This window comes from Primulina eburnea, chromosome 14 (assembly GCF_022965805.1).
Source record: "Primulina eburnea isolate SZY01 chromosome 14, ASM2296580v1, whole genome shotgun sequence".
Lineage (NCBI taxonomy): Eukaryota > Viridiplantae > Streptophyta > Magnoliopsida > Lamiales > Gesneriaceae > Primulina > Primulina eburnea.
In genome coordinates, this window is record NC_133114.1 from 436,892 (window position 1) to 456,975 (window position 20,084).

The 20,084-nt window shown below is 36.8% G+C and overlaps 2 protein-coding genes across 2 annotated transcripts; both read right to left on the reverse strand.

The window, feature by feature from the left end:
- Positions 1 to 288: 288 nt before the first annotated feature.
- On the reverse strand, positions 289 to 3,360 carry LOC140813366 (cation/H(+) antiporter 28-like). The gene is given in 6 exon segments (XM_073171890.1): positions 289 to 1,054; positions 1,256 to 1,753; positions 1,755 to 1,850; positions 1,957 to 1,988; positions 1,991 to 2,951; positions 3,127 to 3,360. Coding segments are annotated over 6 exon segments (2,382 nt in total). The 5' UTR covers positions 3,310 to 3,360; the 3' UTR covers positions 289 to 442.
- Positions 3,361 to 5,762: 2,402 nt separating this feature from the next.
- On the reverse strand, positions 5,763 to 10,846 carry LOC140811696 (uncharacterized). Its single transcript, XM_073169750.1, has 6 exons — positions 10,488 to 10,846; positions 9,731 to 10,020; positions 9,504 to 9,596; positions 9,368 to 9,439; positions 9,102 to 9,218; positions 5,763 to 7,074 (listed from the first exon to the last, which is right to left on the reverse strand). Exons 1-6 carry the CDS (start codon positions 10,783 to 10,785, stop codon positions 5,950 to 5,952), a joined length of 1,995 nt encoding a protein of 664 aa, XP_073025851.1. The 5' UTR covers positions 10,786 to 10,846; the 3' UTR covers positions 5,763 to 5,949.
- Between the last annotated feature and the right edge of the window lie 9,238 nt (positions 10,847 to 20,084).

Consider the following 20,084-nt stretch of genomic DNA (forward strand, 5'->3'; position numbering starts at 1 on the left):
TATGTGATAGTTGTGGTAGAAATGTAAATATAAATTAAGGAAACAAACAAACTATTACTTTTTACTCGCCGAAGTTTGGATAAAAGAAAGCCAAAACTAAGATTGACCACACTGATATAAGAGCTTAGCAGCACTCTAATCTAACAAGCAGAGGGAAACAACTTTAAAAATGAATTTTTTATAATAATTTTCTATTTTAAAATTTAAATGTATTATTAAATATAAATAAATGTTCACTAAAATAGGGTGTTTTTTAATATTTTTTTTATCAAATGGAGATGAAGTATTTTTTGTAATTTGAGAGCAGTATTTTCTGTACATCAAAATCACATGAACTCTAGAAAAATTCCAAAGAAAACATATTTGTATTGAAAAGAGCGTTTCCTATATGATCATATGTTACAATATTGAAAACCTTGTGTACAGTAGAGCTGATATGGATTCACATGATTGAGAATTCATCTTGGAGGCCATCTAATTCTCCTTTAAGACTATGTTGTTGTATGATCATCACTGAAGCACTTACCGAAAAATCCGAGGCCGATAGAATATCCCCGATGGGACCGAGCTCCGGGCACTCTTCCCAGTCATTCATTCCCACTGTCAAAATCGAATTCACTCTCCCGCCTCGTCCCACGATGAAAAGACCATATTGCCCTTCAAGTGACCTCAATGTAGAAAATGTCTGCCCTGAGTTGACAAGGTACTTTTCCATATATGCAACATTCCCTCCAGCCACATATCTATCATAGAAATCAGCAAAGCATTCATCATCAACTTTCATTTCTTCTTGATGCTCTGTAGTGTTGGATTTTGCAATTGTGATTCTCGACGACACGCTATCTCCTGTGGCTTCTAAGAGGAACCTTATAACTGTAAGTTTCACCCCAGGGTGTCGTGCTACTCGACCCGCATAGACTAGTGCTTCCCTGTCATCCTTGCCACCAATGAATATTACGGCTGCATGGAGACATATGGAAGTTCTTGATATTATGGTGGATCCAAGTCCCCGGTCCACTAAAATTCCAATTGAGCAAGGAGCGTGACGAAGGATCTGTGGAAAGTTTAAGCCATTAGGACGCCAAAAAGTTTGGCCTTTCAAAAATTCTAATCTTTTTACACTACAACAAGTGTTGTACTTTAATCATTTAGTCACATAGGCAATGAGACACGATTGGCTTGATGGATGGTGCGACTGGTTGCATGCTGTTTGTTAGCTTTGCCACGGAATTGAATACTCATACATTATACATACCTTGCGATTGACATGTCGAAAACCCGAATGACCCAAATTTAGCCTACCACTGGCTTCTTGTTGCTTGTGAAAGGGAAGTATTATGAGTGAAACCATAAGATCCTCGGCCAGAATGCACACATCTTGATGCATGCTACTCAGAGTAGAAAGTGCAAAGATTCGTTTTGTGCTGATTCCATCTCCATGATCATTCAAATTAGCTTTTAGTCCATTTGTTATCTGTTCTCTCATTTCCACAACGGTTGGATCAGTGACAGTCACAGAATCCCCCCCTTCACTATGGTGTGTTATTGTGGCTGCTATTCTGTCTGTCAACTCTATCATGTCTGTCACATAAACCATAATCCCTGGATCAGCAGCCCCTCTGGTGATTCCCATTAAATTTATGGCTGAAGAAACATTTTGTGGTCCGTGTACGCAAAGAAGAACACGAAGCTCGTTCGATGGATTAATCCATTGAAGTGCCATTCTTTGAGTTGGAGAACGTTTTCTTGCACGTTACAATGATGTTTGCCACTACTAACGGGGTGTAGATTATGGTGAGAAAGGTCACAAATACCATAGCAATACTTGTCGAGATACTTGTGAGTTTCATCTGCGTTTGATTGGGAAGAAAGAAATATTTATTTCAAAGTCAGATTACCTTTTATCTACATGTTTACAGAGCAAAAAAAGGAAGCATCCAATTGAAAAGGACTTACACTCGATGTCATTATAGCCAAATACACATGGAATGGCCCTTGATCGTTAATAGCAAGCCAATGGCAATTGAATCTTGCCAGCGAAATCCCAACATAACCCCTGAAACCCACGAACCAATAACTTTTCCAGCAGTAGCAATCAAGAAGAGGAAGAATAACTTTGCCCATGTTCCTATATGCGCTGCCCCAAACTGAGACAACTGCGCTTCCATGCCGACCCAAAAGAAGAAAAGTGGATTGAAGATGGCACTAAAGAAATAGTTCACTTTACTAATCATCATTTTTGCTATCCTCCCTTCTCTAGGCATGAATACACCAGCCAAAAACGCACTCAACACACTATTATAATCTGCCAGTATAGGTGAAAAACAACAAACCATGACGACATATGCCACAGCCAAGACTAAATGTGAGCCCTTCATTGGTTTTCCATCTGGATTTTCACGGTTCACCCAATTCATAATCAATGGTGTCAATTTCGCGGCCAGAACTATCTCAATCACTAGCACTGCAGCCATCACAAAAACATCCTTTACCCTCCGATAAGCGAAACCCTTGTTAGGATCAAATATTATAAAGCCAAAGCTAACTAGAATTGTAGAAACCAAGGCATTATGCACGCTAGCTGAAACTACAAATCTCCCAATATCTGATTTTCCTATCTTTAGGTCAGTAATTATTCTAGTTAATAATGGGTATGCAGTGTCGGACATAATAATAGAGAGACAAAGGTTGAATGTGACATTTGGGATTTCGGGGATGCCAAGAAATGGGGTGACTAAAGAAGCCATAACAAAAGTGGTAAGAACTCCAGTGCAGGCAACTTTAGCTTCTTTTGATGGTAGATGTAGAAATATGTTAGGATCAATTTCTAGGCCAACTACGAACATATGAAGAATCATCCCCCCTTCTACTATGTATTGAAAGGTTTTCTCCGTCTCTTCGCCGATTGTATGTTTTCGAATTATAGGCAGATTACTTAAAAATAGCCCTACCTGCAATATTTCACAACAATCAATGGCAGTTTTATGGATCATTAAGTATGCCATACAACAATAATATTTCAAAAACAATTCACTGGATTAATATGCGAATTGAAAATTAAGAATAAAATCTGAGATGAATCCAATATCACATAAAGTTATCATGCATTAAAAAAGAGAAACATACAATGTATTCAGAGACGATGCGAGGCTGAGACAGATTTCGCAACAAAATGTGGAGAAAATTGCACAAGAACACAATGAAGAAGAATCCAAGCATGTACAATGCGACGGTCGTCAACGTCGTAGTTCGGCATGCAGCTGCATTTGTAAAACTCTTGAATGCTGAATTACCATTCCATAAATCCATCTCATCTTCTCCTTCAAGATCAAAATTGATTGGAGTTTGTTTTTTTCCCAGTTTAACCAACACACACACCTACGTGGAACGAGGTGTCCTGTGGTCCATTCCTTTTGGTTTTATATAAAATAAGACATTTGGTGAAAAATAGCTAATATTTTTTATTTACTAGCAAAAAGCATGTGCGATACACGTAAATATTATTTATTTAATAAACATTATTTATTTTATCACTTCGACTTAGTGGTTTTAAAACTCCTTTTACACATTCTCCTCCAAAAAACAAAAACAAAATCGCTTTGCATATTTAATACAACTAGCAAAAAATTCTAAATTTAAATATCTTATGTTACATAATTTCATTTTTTAAAAAAAATAAAAATCATACATTACTGTACAATGACAAGAAATTACCTTTAGATAAATAGTCAAATTTTTAATAATAAAATATTTTATAGTAATTCTATCGATTGTGACGGTGAAGATGACGTTTTCAATCAAATGAGTGGTGATTGGAAAAATGATAGCCACGTTATCTATATATTAAAAAAAAAATATTTTAAACAGTTGATAATGAAATTATCGTACAAAAGTTTCAGAATATGAAGATTCGTTTATGTAGAGAAATAAATATTTCTAACAATTTTGTATTGAAGTTATTGTACAAATGTTTCAAAATATGAAGACTTATAAAGGTCAGTCGTAAGAAAATTATTTTGTGGTGTTTATGAATATTTGATTAGAAGATATTTATTTATTTTATTAGTTATAGTTTATCGTTGGATACACTGAATCAAAATCTTAGCATCATCCTGAAATTAATAAAGAGATACTTATAAGCCCAACATCATAAAACTAATAAAGAGACACTAATAAGCCCAAGAAAGTGACGTCATCCAATAAACAAATATTTTGTGATGATATTCTTCTTATATTTATAACTTAACACCAACGGCTAAATCAAAATGTTTTGATCAAAGAATAGGTTTCTTGTTAGACGATCTTACGAATCTTATCTATGAGACCGGTCAACCCTACCATATTCACAATAAAAAGTAATACTCTTAGCATAAAAGGTAATATTTTTCATGAATGACTCAAATAAAATATGCGTCTCACAAAATACGACTCGTGAGACCGTCTAACACAAGTTTTTTCCTCGATCAAATTATAGTCATCTGGAATTAATTGGTTCATATTATTAATCTTGACTTCCAACAAAATTGTACATCATAACTGCATACAATTAAAGCTCATTGTCCTTGTATGAACTTACAGCACCAATAATTCGCATAAAACAAAAAGTTAATATTTTAATCACTATTAGCTATCGATAAGCATTAATTTAGGCATTCTTATGTTCAAAAAATAAGTTTTTAATGTATAAATAAATGTTGGTGTTTGAAGTTTTCCGTTTCTTTTCTTCTCCTGAAGAAATAAAAATGGACGGGACCCTCTCTTATACATGAATAAAGGCACTCAGATTTTTTATCTTTTTTTATATTTCTTACTTTTTTCAATTAATGGCATTGAGAAATTTTTGCATAATAAATCGATCTGTCTTCTTTTTTTTCAATATATAGGATTGGAGCACGGACGGAGCCAGAAAAATGAATTATGAGAGGAAAATAAAATTTTTAAAATAGTTAATAAGTAAAAAGATAATATGACAAAAAGATAATTTTAATAGATTAAAAAATTTAAATATATATATATATATATATATATATGTTATAAAATAAATTAAATAAAATTAGGGTACCAAAATGTAATGAGAAGTTTCAATACATAATTTGAATAGCTCAAAAGTAGGAATTCAAATAGTTTTGGAGAAAAAAATTTGAAATCAGAAAAAAATAAAGATAAGAGAATTGAGCTTAATTGATTTAGCTCTTGTGTTAAATTTCTATCACCTAATCATTCTATTATTATTCTTATTTTAAAAGTATTAGTTAGATAAAATAACTGCTTATGAGAAATTAGGCAACAAAATTCGAGATGGTGTGCGAGGTAAATAATTGAATTTGGAGGTTTTAGAGTTAGTGTGGAGCCGAGAAGAGACTGAGGGAAAAAAGTGGCCGGGTGGAATAAAAAAATGATTAAAAGTGTTAAATATTTATTTTTCAAATAAAAGTGAAGTGAGGTACCCCATTTGGCTCCAATTAGAAATTAATAATGAAAGAAGGAAAAATATATATATAGTAAAAGAAGTAAAAAAGACATGTTCAAAAACAAGAGGAGAAAAGTTTTAAAAAATAATTTTGAATTTAAACATAATTAAAAGGCTAATTTAATATAAGACCAAGATTAACCATCAGCCATCGTGGAAACCCAAAAATGTGAGAAGATTCGGACCGATTTAGCTCGTAGGTGGAAATTTTTTGGGTTTTTCCCCATTCCAACCAACCAATCGTTTCAAATTTGATGTATTTCGAATATAAAATTAGATTAGACCCGCTCGCTACGGTATCATTCAGCTGCCTTATATAGCACATCTTCCGCAAAATAATACATCATAAGTCGCAAAACAGGATGCAAGAATTCCAGGCAAACCAAACATGATTCAAGTCAATTGTCAAACAGAAAACACCACATTGTCAAATCTCAACACCTTAAAATCCTAAAACATTAAACCAACATTTGTGACGATCACCCACTAGGGGGAGAGGCTTTGGCAGCACCACCTGTCTGGGCAGTGGAGGGCGGTGGAGTTGTGTCGTACGTCCCTCGTGAGTAAGCACCAGTGGAACCATCAGCAGAGTGAGCTGGAGCCTGAGAATATCCACTGCCATATGAGCTATTATACGGAGCCTGTTGCCCATAACCAGGTTGAACAGATGGTGGTGCCCCATAGGATGGGGGGCCATAACCTGGCTGAGACGGCGGATAACCTGCCGATGGTTTCTGTGCACCCGCATCTGACTGCATGTAACCGGTCTGCGGATATCCTGGTTGAGTATAGCCACCTCCCTGACCACTAGGCGACTGCTGTGGCTGCGCATAAGCTTGTTGACTGCTAGGTGGTTTTTGACCGGGAGGGGCCCCGTATGTTCCATAACCAGAGGGTGGTTGGGTTCCATAGCTACCTTGAGAAGACGGTGGACCACCATAACCAGCCTGGTTAGAAGCTTGAGGTGGATAATTAGGATTTGGGCTGGGCTGACCGCCGGCGTTGTAAGGCTGTCCAGAGGCAGGTGCTTGATTGGTATCACCCTGTGTGTATGAAGAGGGGTGGCCGTCTGGCGTAGGATTTGAGACGTTGCCATAGGCAGAATTATACCCTTGTTGCTGCTGCTCGTATCCTGCTCCGACAGGATTGGGCTGAGGCTGACCATAGCCAGCACCTGCATTGTAGCCACTGTAGCTATCTTGAGTGTAACCTTGTCCTTGACTGTAGGCGGATGCCTGATTGTAACCATAACCTGAGCCATCAGTAGGAGTACCAGGACCTCCCTGAGCTTGATGCTGCAGTGGAGGTGGCTGTTGGTTGTAGTAATCGTAGCCGCCTCCTTGTGCAGCTTGCTGATTTGGTGGAGCAGTTGTTTGGTCCCAGCCAGAGGCATATGCACCAGAAGAGGGTTGAGGGGGATAACCTGAGTAAGGTGGTTGGTTCATACCATACTGTGCTGATGGACCAGGATATGAGCCAGACTGGGTATAGCCGTATCCAGATTGTTGCATGGGTGGACCAGGAGGTGCCCAGTTAGTCGGAGGTCTAGCTTGATAACCTTGATGTGGATATCCTCCAGCCATCGACGAATTTCTAGGACGATTCTGCACAAGATTGTTGACAAATGAAACTAGGACAATAGTTGATGTTTTTGTTCTGAAACAACAATGGTATGATAAAAAATATGAGAAATTAGCAACACAATACAGAGCAAGGTAAAACGTGAAGAAATAGGGATGGTATACCGAGAGCATATAATTCTTTAAGCACAGTATATATGGCACAGTTGCAACAAGACAAAAGTTAGGCGCCTACATACCGTACTGGTTGGGTCGTATTATTGAATTACTCCTGCAGAAGCCCATCCTCTCCCTATTCGAAGTGAATGGGTACAAAAAAATAGCATATACTATATAACTAGAATAACAAAAACAACTGAGGCCAAAAGGTAGAAGAGGGAGCAAGGCACTAAATATCATCCACCTCCATCTAGTTAAATGAATAAGCAACTTGAAGTGGAACCGATGACCAATTTCATGATGGCTTGAAACCGATGCACCAATTTCATGGGGGCTAAAATATTTCAAATTACTCTCTGGCTATAATATACAACAACTACTCCCCCCAGTTGGACTGACTTGAATGCATTACCAAAAAGAATCATAAAACATCAAAGAACAGGAGGATAGAGCGCACAAAATCACTCAAGAGTTCGATCAAGGTGATAGAGATAATAAAGGAACCAACAATAGGAAGAAAATTTACTGGAAAAAGTGCCTACTTATGACAATCCAATTCAAATGCTTCAAACATTAAATTTCACAAAAATAATAAAATTGATCAAAACATGCAACCAAGGAAAAACTAAACAAACATGGAATTGTCAATCTCGTAGGAGTTGTAAACATTCTAAAAGGAAGGTGCCATTTCATATTTTAAGCAATAATAACATTACAAAGAAAGACAGTTTGTGTGGGATATTAGGAACTCAAAAACGCCAATGGATTGCCCAATACTCAAAATAAACATCTGCAAACAAATCATAAATTTTTGTCAATTCTAAACATGACAGAATCTGTGGCTTTTATCATACCGATAGCAATTAAGGAACACATACTCTTTGAATTCCCTTATCAGTAGGTCCAAACAAATTTCTCCAAAATATGGAGAAATTATAATGAGGGAGGAATCATACCAGAAAGTGTCAAAGAAACACACAAATGGCCCGTGAAGATGTCAAGAAGTGTGCATTACCCTCTAACCCCTACAACAGTTTCACTCAGGATACATCAATTTTTTTTATAAGAAAAGAAATTTATCACTAAATCAATAGAAAAATACATGGAACTACAGATATATCAATTATGAGATAAAATTATGTATCATTTCTATAATTAATACAGATGTATCCCAGTGCTGTAATAGACTTTGTATGATGATAGTTACCTCAATGTAGAATGCTCACGTATACCTGCCTCACATAAAAAAGTATCCAAAATCCAGTAACCATAAAGGGAACATCTTAATATACCGGTCTCAAATCTCAATACTTACAACCACTATCTAACCAGAATTCTAGCTACTGGAAATATGTGCAAGATAAACCAAAACATTTGAGAGACAATATAGAACGTTCCTCTCCCCAATATGATTACTGATTGATTCCACAGTGGGAGAAAATTGTTATACAAGGAACCCATAATCAAGCTTCAAGCATAACATTCAAACCAGATATTGAAGAGATCTTCCTCCCACGACAATAAAACAGCAAAATCTGATCTCCACCCAAGGATCATTTTTGCACAAGATTGACTCCATATCAACCATGCCGTAGAGGTAGACAGATGTGGCAAAGATATCTGCAATCCTCTACATGTACAATTGGCAAATAGGGAAGGCACACAAACAAACATACACAGTTGCATAATACATTGTTAACGCTTAAAAAAAATTAAGGGGTGAAACAAATTTAACAAGTTAAAACTTCATATGAGGAAACTAACACAAGCTATGATACATCACTAAGAATAAACAGGTATATTAATATGATGTTAAAAACTTGTCAAGTTTAAATGACAGTGAACATAAAGCATAAAAGATAAGTGTAGTCATATGCAACCATTTAACAAACCTCACTGATTACTTCATTAACCAACTGTTTAGCAGCCTCAATCTGTTCACTAGTGCCATCAATCTGTACGGTCCTTTCTTTGGATGTATCACCAGGTGGCAAGTGGAGAGGTATAACCTGAAATATTTGGGAACAGACAATACTCACGGCACCAGAAAAAAATCAAAACACAGATACAATATCAGGATTTTCATAAAACCAGAAGTAGCAGCTCTATCAGATATTCAAACCACATAATAGCATTATAAACGGAAAGGAAACCCAACCTGAATGCGAGCGCCAGTCCTTGCTTGCATGTTCTTAATGGTTTCACCTCCTTTGCCAATAACAAGACCCACCTAGAAATTGCCATTGACCCTAATTAAATGAGTAAAAATACATAAAAACAAGCATCATCGTTACCTTGTTGTTGGGAACCATAAACACGTATGGATCAGTTCCTGATTGTTGCCCAGTCATTCTTCGAGAAACAACACCAGAACCACCTGCTTCAGCCTGTTCAAGCATATGTCAGCCAGAGTGATGTGGCAAGAGAATATTAAGCAAAACAAATGTCAGCTTAGTAAAAAAAAATATTTCATCAGTTTGATCCAAAAATTAGCAGTCGAATTGTTCTGAACTACACGTACCTCAGAAAGAACATCATTGATCAACTGCTCAGCCTTGGCTACCTGGTCAGGAGTACCCATGAGCTCAACACCTCTTGAAACAGAATTTGGATCGGCATCCATGTCTCTGGTCACCTGAATCTTGGCACCTGACTGAAGCTGAAGGTATTTAATGGTCTCTCCGCCTTTTCCAATAATCACACCTACCCTTCCATTTGGTATCTCAATTTTCTTGCTTGGACCTGGATAACCATAGGATGCACCTGTTGGTGGACCACTCAGACCCATACCCATAGGCTTCTGAACAAAACCTACATTAAAACCAAATGACATCATGGTGCAAGCCCTGTAATCTGATCCTCACGTATGGCATCGCATGCATACTTGAGCATATACGTATAAACTAAAGTAAGACTACAAGTAATATTAATCAATGCATAAAGTATAAACCAAGTAGCAATAGATCCAAGCCAGGTAAAAACTATATTCTCGGAGACCAAGAAACGTAAGCTCATATCAAAGCAATACGAGATTGAACAGTTAAGTATAAACTCATCGATACATTAAACTCGAGTTTATTGTGCACAAGAATATAAGATCACCACGTAATCCGAGCACGAAGCTCGTGTAAAAACATTGGATACCAAAGATGAGACGATGTGTGAACACAAATGGTACTAAAGCAAGTAAACAGATCAATAAGAATAAATCGAATGGAGAATCACGTAATGGAAGTGACAACGAAAACGTAAAAACTAGTTAAAGAGAAAACCGTCACCAGCATCAGTTGAATCAAATCCCCCACCACCAGCTCCGTTTTCAACTCTCGCTCTTTTCATCGGATCCACGTTATTCAAAAGCCTAGCGGCGATTTCTTGAGCCTTCTGTTTCGCCAACTCGATCTCGCTCATAGGAGGCGGAACGCTGTTGTAAGATGTAGGGGGGGCGGATGAGTCCGGGCCTGACGAAAACCCCGTAGCCCTACGCGGTGCGGGTGAAGTCGAAGTCTGGTGATCTTCGTACTTGCGCTTGTTCGATTCTCCACCGGCTGACGAATAGTGCACATCATCCGCCATTTGAGTAGACACGGAGGAGCAAGAACCCTAGACGGCGAATGGAGAGGAATAGATAGTGATTAGTGTGTGTAGGCAGACTTTTATATTCGCAAGTTGGGGCAGCCCACAATAGCTAGATTTTTTATTTTCCTTTTTGACCCCCATATTTAGTCTTATGTAAAACAGCAGCCCCCGTCGTTCCCCGGTTGGTTTTTGTGCTGCCTTCTTATCGGGCCATTTTTTAGAAGACAAAAACTTGTGTGAGACGGTCTCACGGATCATATTTGTGAGACGGATCTCTTATTTGGGTTATCCATGAAAAAGTATTATTTTTTATGCTAAGAGTACTATTTTTTTATTGTAAATATAGGTAGGGTTGACCCGTCTCACAGATTAAGATCCGTGAGACGGTCTCAAACTCACTCTTTTTAGAATGAGATTCCACCGACACACCACCATATTTTTATTGAGTATGTCTCTTGTGAGACGATCTCACGAATATTTATCTGTGAGACGGGTCAACCTTACCGATATTCACAATAAAAAGTAATACTCTTAGCATAAAAAGTAATATTTTTTCATGGATCCAAATAAGAGATCCGTCTCACAAATACGACCCGTGAGACCGTCTCATACAAATTTTTGTCATTTTTATTTTTACCCTTTGGAACAAAGGTTTTTTTAAAAAATATTATAAAATTATAAAATCATTGTAAAAATATGGTAGATTGTAAAGATTTGTAAAACTATAACAATTCGGGACTTACTGTCCCGGATTCAAATTTTTTATTTTTTTTAAAAAAAATACGAAAAGAAAGTGGAGCACGGATTTAAAAAAAAAATATCGGCGACGGTTTGTTTAAATCCGTCGCTATTGGCGATGGTGTAACAAAAACACGTCGTTATTTGCGACGGTTTAACCAAACATCGTTGTTAAGGAAATCCGTGAAAACTTGTCACGGATTCTAATAAGTCGTGTCATATTATTTCCATTATCGTCGAAAATAATTGTTCCTCATATTATATGTGTAAAATCCATCTTTTCTACTTCGATCATATATTAATATTATTTGTTGATTTTATCGTCCATTTCATTTGAAGTGATACGAAGAGGTAATATTTAATTTCGTTGATAATATTATAATTATATATTAAGAAGTAATTTTTTGTGTACTTTTTTTTATAACACTTGTCATTTATTTCAGATATTAGCATCGTCCGTTGATATTATATCAAGTTCCGTATAATTACGTTGAGAAGGTAATTTAATTAATTTTTTAATATGTTGTTTGTATTATTTATATTATATTAATGTAATTATAATTTTATTTACTAACATTATATGATTAAGTATAATTTAGTTAAATAGTATATTTTTAATATTAATATTAAAAAATAGTTTGAATATTAAAAAATAATAAATATGATTTTTTGTTAATATTAATGTACTTGATACTAATGAAATTATAAAGTATTTTGTTACGTTTTTAAAGTATATTGAGAATAAGTTTTAAATTTCACGTAATTTTAACCTCCGTAATTTATAATACAATTAATATTATAATTATACATATACTATACATAAAATTTCACGTAAATATAAAGTCCGTAATTTATATACATATTCTAATTCCAATAAACAATTAATATTATAATTATTGTAATTGTTGTAGCTATAATATTATATCACGTAAATTAAATATAACTATTTTAATTATTGTAGATATAATATTATATCAAGTAAATATAATTACTGTTTACACATAACTGCCAAACTATCTAAATCTTTTTTTTACTGCTAACAATATAATTATTGTTTACACATAAAAAATATGAATCCGAGACAGTAAGTCCCGGATTGTTATAGTTTTACAAATCTTTACAATCTGTCATAAGGGGAAGGATTCCAATAAATGGTTTAGCTGATATCGTGCTAGCAGTAACCAAAAGAATATTGTGGGGACCTGGACGCTAATCAAGTTCTTAATCATCATTGGGACTAATTAATCAATTATAAAACAGGGTCTAAATTTTTTTTTAAATACAAAGCGGAAACGTAATGTAATTTACTCAAATTACATATTAAACATTAACATACAAATCTTGTGTTATCTACAAGAATTCAACTAGGTTCAACTACATATCAGTGCTGAATCCTATGTTGCTTCGAAGCCCGGATCTCCACGCTATCTAATCTTCTCTCATCCTCTTCTTGACCCTGATCCAGCCACACCTGTTGTCATGCACACATACAAAACAAGACAACAGCCGGATAACTCCGGTGAGATATAAATATCCCAGTATAAACAATGTAAACATGCAATCATATAAAAGCATATACGAAAGCATATAAGAAGTATCCATAACATGTCTCAAATCAGAAACATAAATTCATATCAAACATTCAATAATCAGGAATGGTCTAAACAATGTAAATCAACATGTCATATCAGACTCAACTCAACCGACGCGTCGTCTCAGACTCGACTCCACTGACGCGTCGTCTCAGACTCGACTCAACTCTATCCTAGGGATCCCGATGTCTGAATAATAATAATTATACCGAATCTCAGTCGATAGGAATGAATCAATCCCTAACGGCATCGATATAATTCATATATCCAGTGTCTGGGCGAATCAGCCGCAGAATTGACGACTCAGTCAATAACCCGACGAATCAGCCGGTAATTAGGCGAATCAGCCAATAATCAGACAACTCAGCCTGTAATTAAGCGAATCAGCTTAAGTTTAGACGAATCAGTCAATCACCCGACGAATCAGCCGGTGACTAGGCGAATCAGCCTATGACTCAACGACTCAGTAATCAATACATACAGTCAGTATCTAAGCAACTCAATCAATGACTAGCGAATCAACAGTCATTACATGTGGTGGCTATAAATCAATAGACAACAATCATAAGTCTCATTAATTGCAAATGTCAATGCAATAAACGAAAGTATGTGATTTAGGGAGACTCGAGTCAAACATCACTCGAGTTGTGCAATCCCAACTCAACATTAATTTATACATTTCTTTCTGTTACTCTGACTCTGTCGAAGTCTCGAACTCGAAGCCTGTCAATACTCAATCTGACAAGAACAATATCGAGGAGTATAATATCAATACATTACTCCAATTAAATCTGTTCTGCACAATACTCAATCTAATTCAATATGGACGGCATAACGGTATAATCTCAATATACCTAGTCATATCATATCAGTCAGATATCAATTCTAATATCTCATAATCAATAACAACTCAATTCTGATATCAAATCGGCTCCAAAACTACTCCGAAAATCATAACAATTTCATATGGTATCCGTTCCTCAGTCCGGTTTCGATTATACGATGTCTAACATGACAAGAACATCATATATGAATCATATCAGATTCTGACAATACCATATTTTCAAAACATATCAAAACGTAGCAAAACTTACGTCCAGTTGTAGCCTACGTCGATAGGAACACAGTACCGCAGTCGGATTCAAAATCGGACGGACGGATTTCTCATAAAAGGCGTAAGGATTTTCAACCCTTATCCAGAAACCTTTTCTCTCAATATTCTTTTCGTTTCCTTCCTTCTGAATAAAAGGATTGTGTGTGTGTGTGTGTGTGTATATATATATATATATATATGTATATATATATGGATACATACATGTTGCATGGCTTGGATGCGTGGCTTGCTCTTTCAAGCAACACGTCTCGCGCTCGGGCGGACATAAAGTTCCGCCCGGGCGCGGAACTCTCGGCCCTCGCATTATTTTTCCATCGCGCTCGGGCGGTAAGAAAATACCGCTCGGGCGCGGCACTTTCTGCCGGATTCTTGGCTTATCACACATTGGCGCTCGGGCGGTAATATTCTACCGCTCGGGCGCCAAACATTCTGTTCGAATATCATGTTTATGGTGCATTGGCGCTCGGGCGGTCTCTTTCTACCGCTCGGGCGCCACGAGTTCTGTACAAAATCTTGTTTTTCTTGCACCGACGCCCGGCCTTTCCACGTAAGCTCCTACGATCTCAATTCTACCAATTCATCAACGTCTGATTACAGTAATTAAGTCTCGGGCATTACATTTCTCCCCCTCTTAGATCTGAGTTCGTCCTCGAACTCGCAAGTAATCAATTCAGATATATCAGAAGAATTGTATATAGAGTTTGAAATCACAAACTCGTCTCAAGGAATCTATTCTGATATTTCAATCTCATATCAACTTCTATTTCTACAAATAGCTCTAATAAAGTCAATCTCGCAATACTGGTTATACAACATCTGTATATACCCCTCAAAATTTCGTAACAACTCAACATCATCAGCTGTTATCGAATCTGTTTATCTCAATCAAAGATATATTCGATCTTTGGTCTCAAATACCAACAGTCATCGTCTGACGTTGGCATATTCAGTCTGTTTATTATGAGATGTTTTCATTTTCTTCTGAATTAGCTTCATTCTTTTCAGTCATATCTCTGATCATTTCAGATCCAATCTCAAGAACTTCAGAGATATCATTCAAATAAAGAGGGGATCGACACCTCTTTCCGTACAACACTTCTAAATGAGCCATCTCAATACTCGTTTGATAGTTGTTGTTGTACGCAAATTCCCAAATGACAATAAATCATGTCAACTAGTGCTAAAATCTGGCACTACAGTTCCTGGATATTCTCCAGTATCTGGCTAATTCGCTCTGATTATCCGTCAATCTATAGACGATAGGTGAAAGAGTTTGTGATCTATTCTGCCATAAATTCAAAATCAATCGAAAATCATGGTATGATATCGTCAATTTAGGCATTCAGTGCAGTCTAATCACTCTTCTGATACATTCTATGGTGGCATTCTGATCTTTCTGACCACTTCTCTGACATCAATCGGTGTCATTTGATCATGTTTGTACATTATCTAGTACAAACTGATAGATATAGATTGAACAATCTGTCAATCTTAATCATATCATATTACAATCTGTAAAAATGACGGTAATTTCATTACGAAGGCTATAGAAATGTACTTCCATTCCTATTTAGAGCTTCACAATTCTGTAATAAATCTTCTGATTTCTATCTTTCTATCTTTTCTGTTAGCGATTTAGACATATCAGTACAATTTCTGCCAACATTTCAATACATTCTGTTATAACTGATCTCATCTGTCTATATCACAACTATCTGTTCGAATACAATATAATCTCAATCGTCAGACTGAACACTGAATCCATGACTGTAAGCTTCTGACAATATCTGTTCCTTCTGATTCGAACTATTTGATATACACAAATCAGTTAATAACATAAATTAAAGAGAAAATACCTACCTGGTATTCGGCTCTGACTATCAATATCAAGCTTTGCTGTACAATTCTGACACATCTGATATCACAGAATAATCAATCTCATACAACATATAAAATCACATATCTGTTACTCTGATCGACACTCGGTTCTGACTATCGATATTGAGTTCTAAACATTCTAATCAGCTTTTCGAACTGCTAACGTTTCAACATCAGCTCTGGTTCGGACGGTACAATGTAATCTCCATTGTCTACAATCTGTCTCAACCACGTATTCAGAATAAGCATCAATATTCAATCAGATTCAAGGCTAAAATCAATTTCTCTGATTGGAATCAGATCTGAAGTCTTACCAGAGAAAACATCAATAATTTTCATATCATTGGTAAATCAGCCAATGATAGACTCAACTTCAGTAAATCAACTGAATACATAAGGAGTCATTCTGCTCCTTTCTGTAATAATCGAGTCATAGCTAGTACGAATATCAAAGGAATTCTCAGTCTAGAATTCTTATCGTATAGTAGTCATCTCTTGGTCATCTCAGGTCTGATTCTCACCATCTTCTAAACTAATCTATGGTAGTTCTGTACTTGGTCAGCATATCAATATCAGTAATGCAGTTCCAGAATCAGAGAACACTAGCACAACACAAGCTACCACACGATCTAACTCGATCTCATTCTTATCCTACTGTAGTATACAAGATCTAACAGAAATCACTGATACAAGATCTTTTCTCAAAGGAAAAGAAACAAATACTACAGTAAATAGGAACTCAACAGATAATGCATGCATCAATGCAAGTCTTTCAGAAATAACAATATGTGAAGCACCGGTATCCCTCCACATATCTATATACACAGGGTAATCAAACAAATCAGTTACCTGCAATATCATCATCTGGTGCTTCCTGAGCCTGCTCCTCGGTCAAAGCAAATACTCTGGTCTGCTGTCTAGGAGGCTGGCCAACTGTCTGGCTTCCTTCTGGCCTCTGCTGTGACTGAGATGGTGCTGGCTTAAATGAAGTAACAGCAGCTGATCGTCTACTCCACTGTGCCGCTGGGCCAGATGGTTCAGCTCCCTGGGATCTTTGGGAACCCCTCTGTGGACATACTCTGGCAAAATGTCCTTGTTGCTTGCAGACATGGCAACTACCAAGTACTCCTTGGCATTGTTCAGTGGAATGTCTCCCTCCACAATTTCCGCAGTAAACGCCGGTATAACTCTGCTGAGAACCACTAGAGCTAGAAGAACTGCCACCAGACTTCTTAAATTGCTTTCCTCTAGCCTTCAGAAAATCTTTCGTTCCACCACTGCTACTGCCACTTTCAAATCTGGAAGGTGGTTGCTGTGGTCTCGACACTGGAGGAACAAATTCAGCTCCTCTCTGCCTTATCAGGCCCGCTTCAGCGCCCTTTGCTCTATTCATGGCATCAGCAAAGTTATTCGGTCGTCCGGTGTTCACCAATGTAAAAATATCGGGATTCAAGCCATTGATGAACTGATCAGCAACGGCTTCGTCATTTTCAGACACATGAGGAGCAAACTTCAACAAGGTAGAGAACTTGGTCGCATATTCTTCAATGTTAAGCTGACCCTGTCTCAAATTGGCAAACTCCGCCCCCTTGTCCTTTCTGTACGATATTGGGAAGAATCTCTGATAAAACTCAGTTTTAAATACATCCCAAGTAACAATCGTACCTCGCTGCTCCAAGGCTCTCTTCATTGTAACCCACCAGCTTTGTGCAACATCAAGAAACTGGTGCCCAATCAATTTAATCTGGCGCTCATCACTGTACTCCAGTGAATCAAACAGTAACTCAATGCTACCTAACCAACTCTCACACTCGACCGATGTCTCAGTACCCGTCAGAGAGGGTGGTTTGAATGACTGAAACCTATTCAGCAAGGTTTCCATTGGAGTCGGTGTTACATCCATTGGAGGATTCGATGTACTACCCTGTTCTGGAATTCGTCTAGGAGGCATATCTGAAACTCAAAAGGATTAGTAATCCAATCCAGCACATCTGTTTCAATTCAGTCTCTCCTCCGATCATCTTACTGCTGATCGAGAATCAGTTCAGATTCGTTCCCAATAATACATATTACAAATCAAATCAGATAAGTCAAGTAACATGTATTATATAAAGCAGTACGCATGCTAGCATTCACAAGCAAGGAAAGAAAATTCAATCTACCCCGCTCACTAGCCTCTTCTATCTCAATCTCAAGAATCTACAGTTCTAGTACCTACAGCTCTGATACCACCTGTTGTGGGGACCCGGACGCTAATCAAGTTATTAATCATCATTGGGACTAATTAATCAATTATAAAACAGGGTCTAATTTTTTTTTTAAATACAAAGCGGAAACATAATGTAATTTACTCAAATTACATATTAAACATGAACATACAAATCTTGTGTTATCTACAAGAATTCAACTAGGTTCAACTACATATCAGTGCTGAATCCTATGTTGCTTCGAAGCCCGGATCTCCACGCTATCTAATCTTCTCTCATCCTCTTCTTGACCCTGATCCAGCCCCACCTGTTGTCATGCACACATACAAAACAAGACAACAGCCGGATAACTCCGGTGAGATATAAATATCCCAGTATAAACAATGTAAACATGCAATCATATAAAAGCATATACGAAAGCATATAAGAAGTATCCATAACATGTCTCAAATCAGAAACATAAATTCATATCAAACATTCAATAATCAGGAATGGTCTAAACAATGTAAATCAACATGTCATATCAGACTCAACTCAACCGACGCGTCGTCTCAGACTCGACTCCACTGACGCGTCGTCTCAGACTCGACTCAACTCTATCCTAGGGATCCCGATGTCTGAATAATAATAATTATACCGAATCTCAGTCGATAGGAATGAATCAATCCCTAACGGCATCAATATAATTCATATATCCAGTGTCTGGGCGAATCAGCCGCAGAATTGACGACTCAGTCAATAACCCGACGAATCAGCCGGTAATTAGGCGAATCAGCCAATAATCAGACAACTCAGCCTGTAATTAAGCGAATCAGCTTAAGTTTAGACGAATCAGTCAATCACCCGACGAATCAGCCGGTGACTAGGCGAATCAGCCTATGACTCAACGACTCAGTAATCAATACATACAGTCAGTATCTAAGCAACTCAATCAATGACTAACGAATCAACAGTCATTACATGCGGTGGCTATAAATCAATAGACAACAATCATAAGTCTCATCAATTGCAAATGTCAATGCAATAAACGAAAGTATGTGATTTAGGGAGACTCGAGTCAAACCTCACTCGAGTTGTGCAATCCCAACTCAACATTAATTTATACATTTCTTTCTGTTACTCTGACTCTGTCGAAGTCTCGAACTCGAAGCCTGTCAATACTCAATCTGACAAGAACAATATCGAGGAGTATAATATCAATACATTACTCCAATTAAATCTGTTCTGCACAATACTCAATCTAATTCAATATGGACGGCATAACGGTATAATCTCAATATACCTAGTCATATCATAGCAGTCAGATATCAATTCTAATATCTCATAATCAATAACAACTCAATTCTGATATCAAATCGGCTCCAAAACTACTCCGAAAATCATAACAATTTCATATGGTATCCGTTCCTCAGTCCGATTTCGATTATACGATGTCTAACATGACAAGAACATCATATATGAATCATATCAGATTCTGACAATACCATATTTTCAAAACATATCAAAACGTAGCAAAACTTACGTCCAGTTGTAGCCTACGTCGATAGGAACACAGTACCGCAGTCGGATTCAAAATCGGACGGACGGATTTCTCATAAAAGGCGTAAGGATTTTCAACCCTTATCCAGAAACCTTTTCTCTCAATATTCTTTTCGTTTCCTTTCTTCTGAATAAAAGGATTTGTGCATATATATATATATATATATATATATATATATATATATATATATATATATATATATATATGGATACATACACGTTGCATGG

Excerpts from the sequence above, each read along its gene's own strand:
- LOC140811696 (XM_073169750.1), bottom strand. The coding sequence starts at position 10,785 with ATGGCGGATGATGTGCACTATTCGTCAGCCGGTGGAGAATCGAACAAG. Across the intron at positions 10,021-10,487 it reads ATTTGATTCAACTGATGCTG|GTTTTGTTCAGAAGCCTATG; the intron begins GTGACGGTTTTC and ends GTTTTAATGTAG. Across the intron at positions 9,440-9,503 it reads TTATGGTTCCCAACAACAAG|GTGGGTCTTGTTATTGGCAA; the intron begins GTAACGATGATG and ends GGCAATTTCTAG.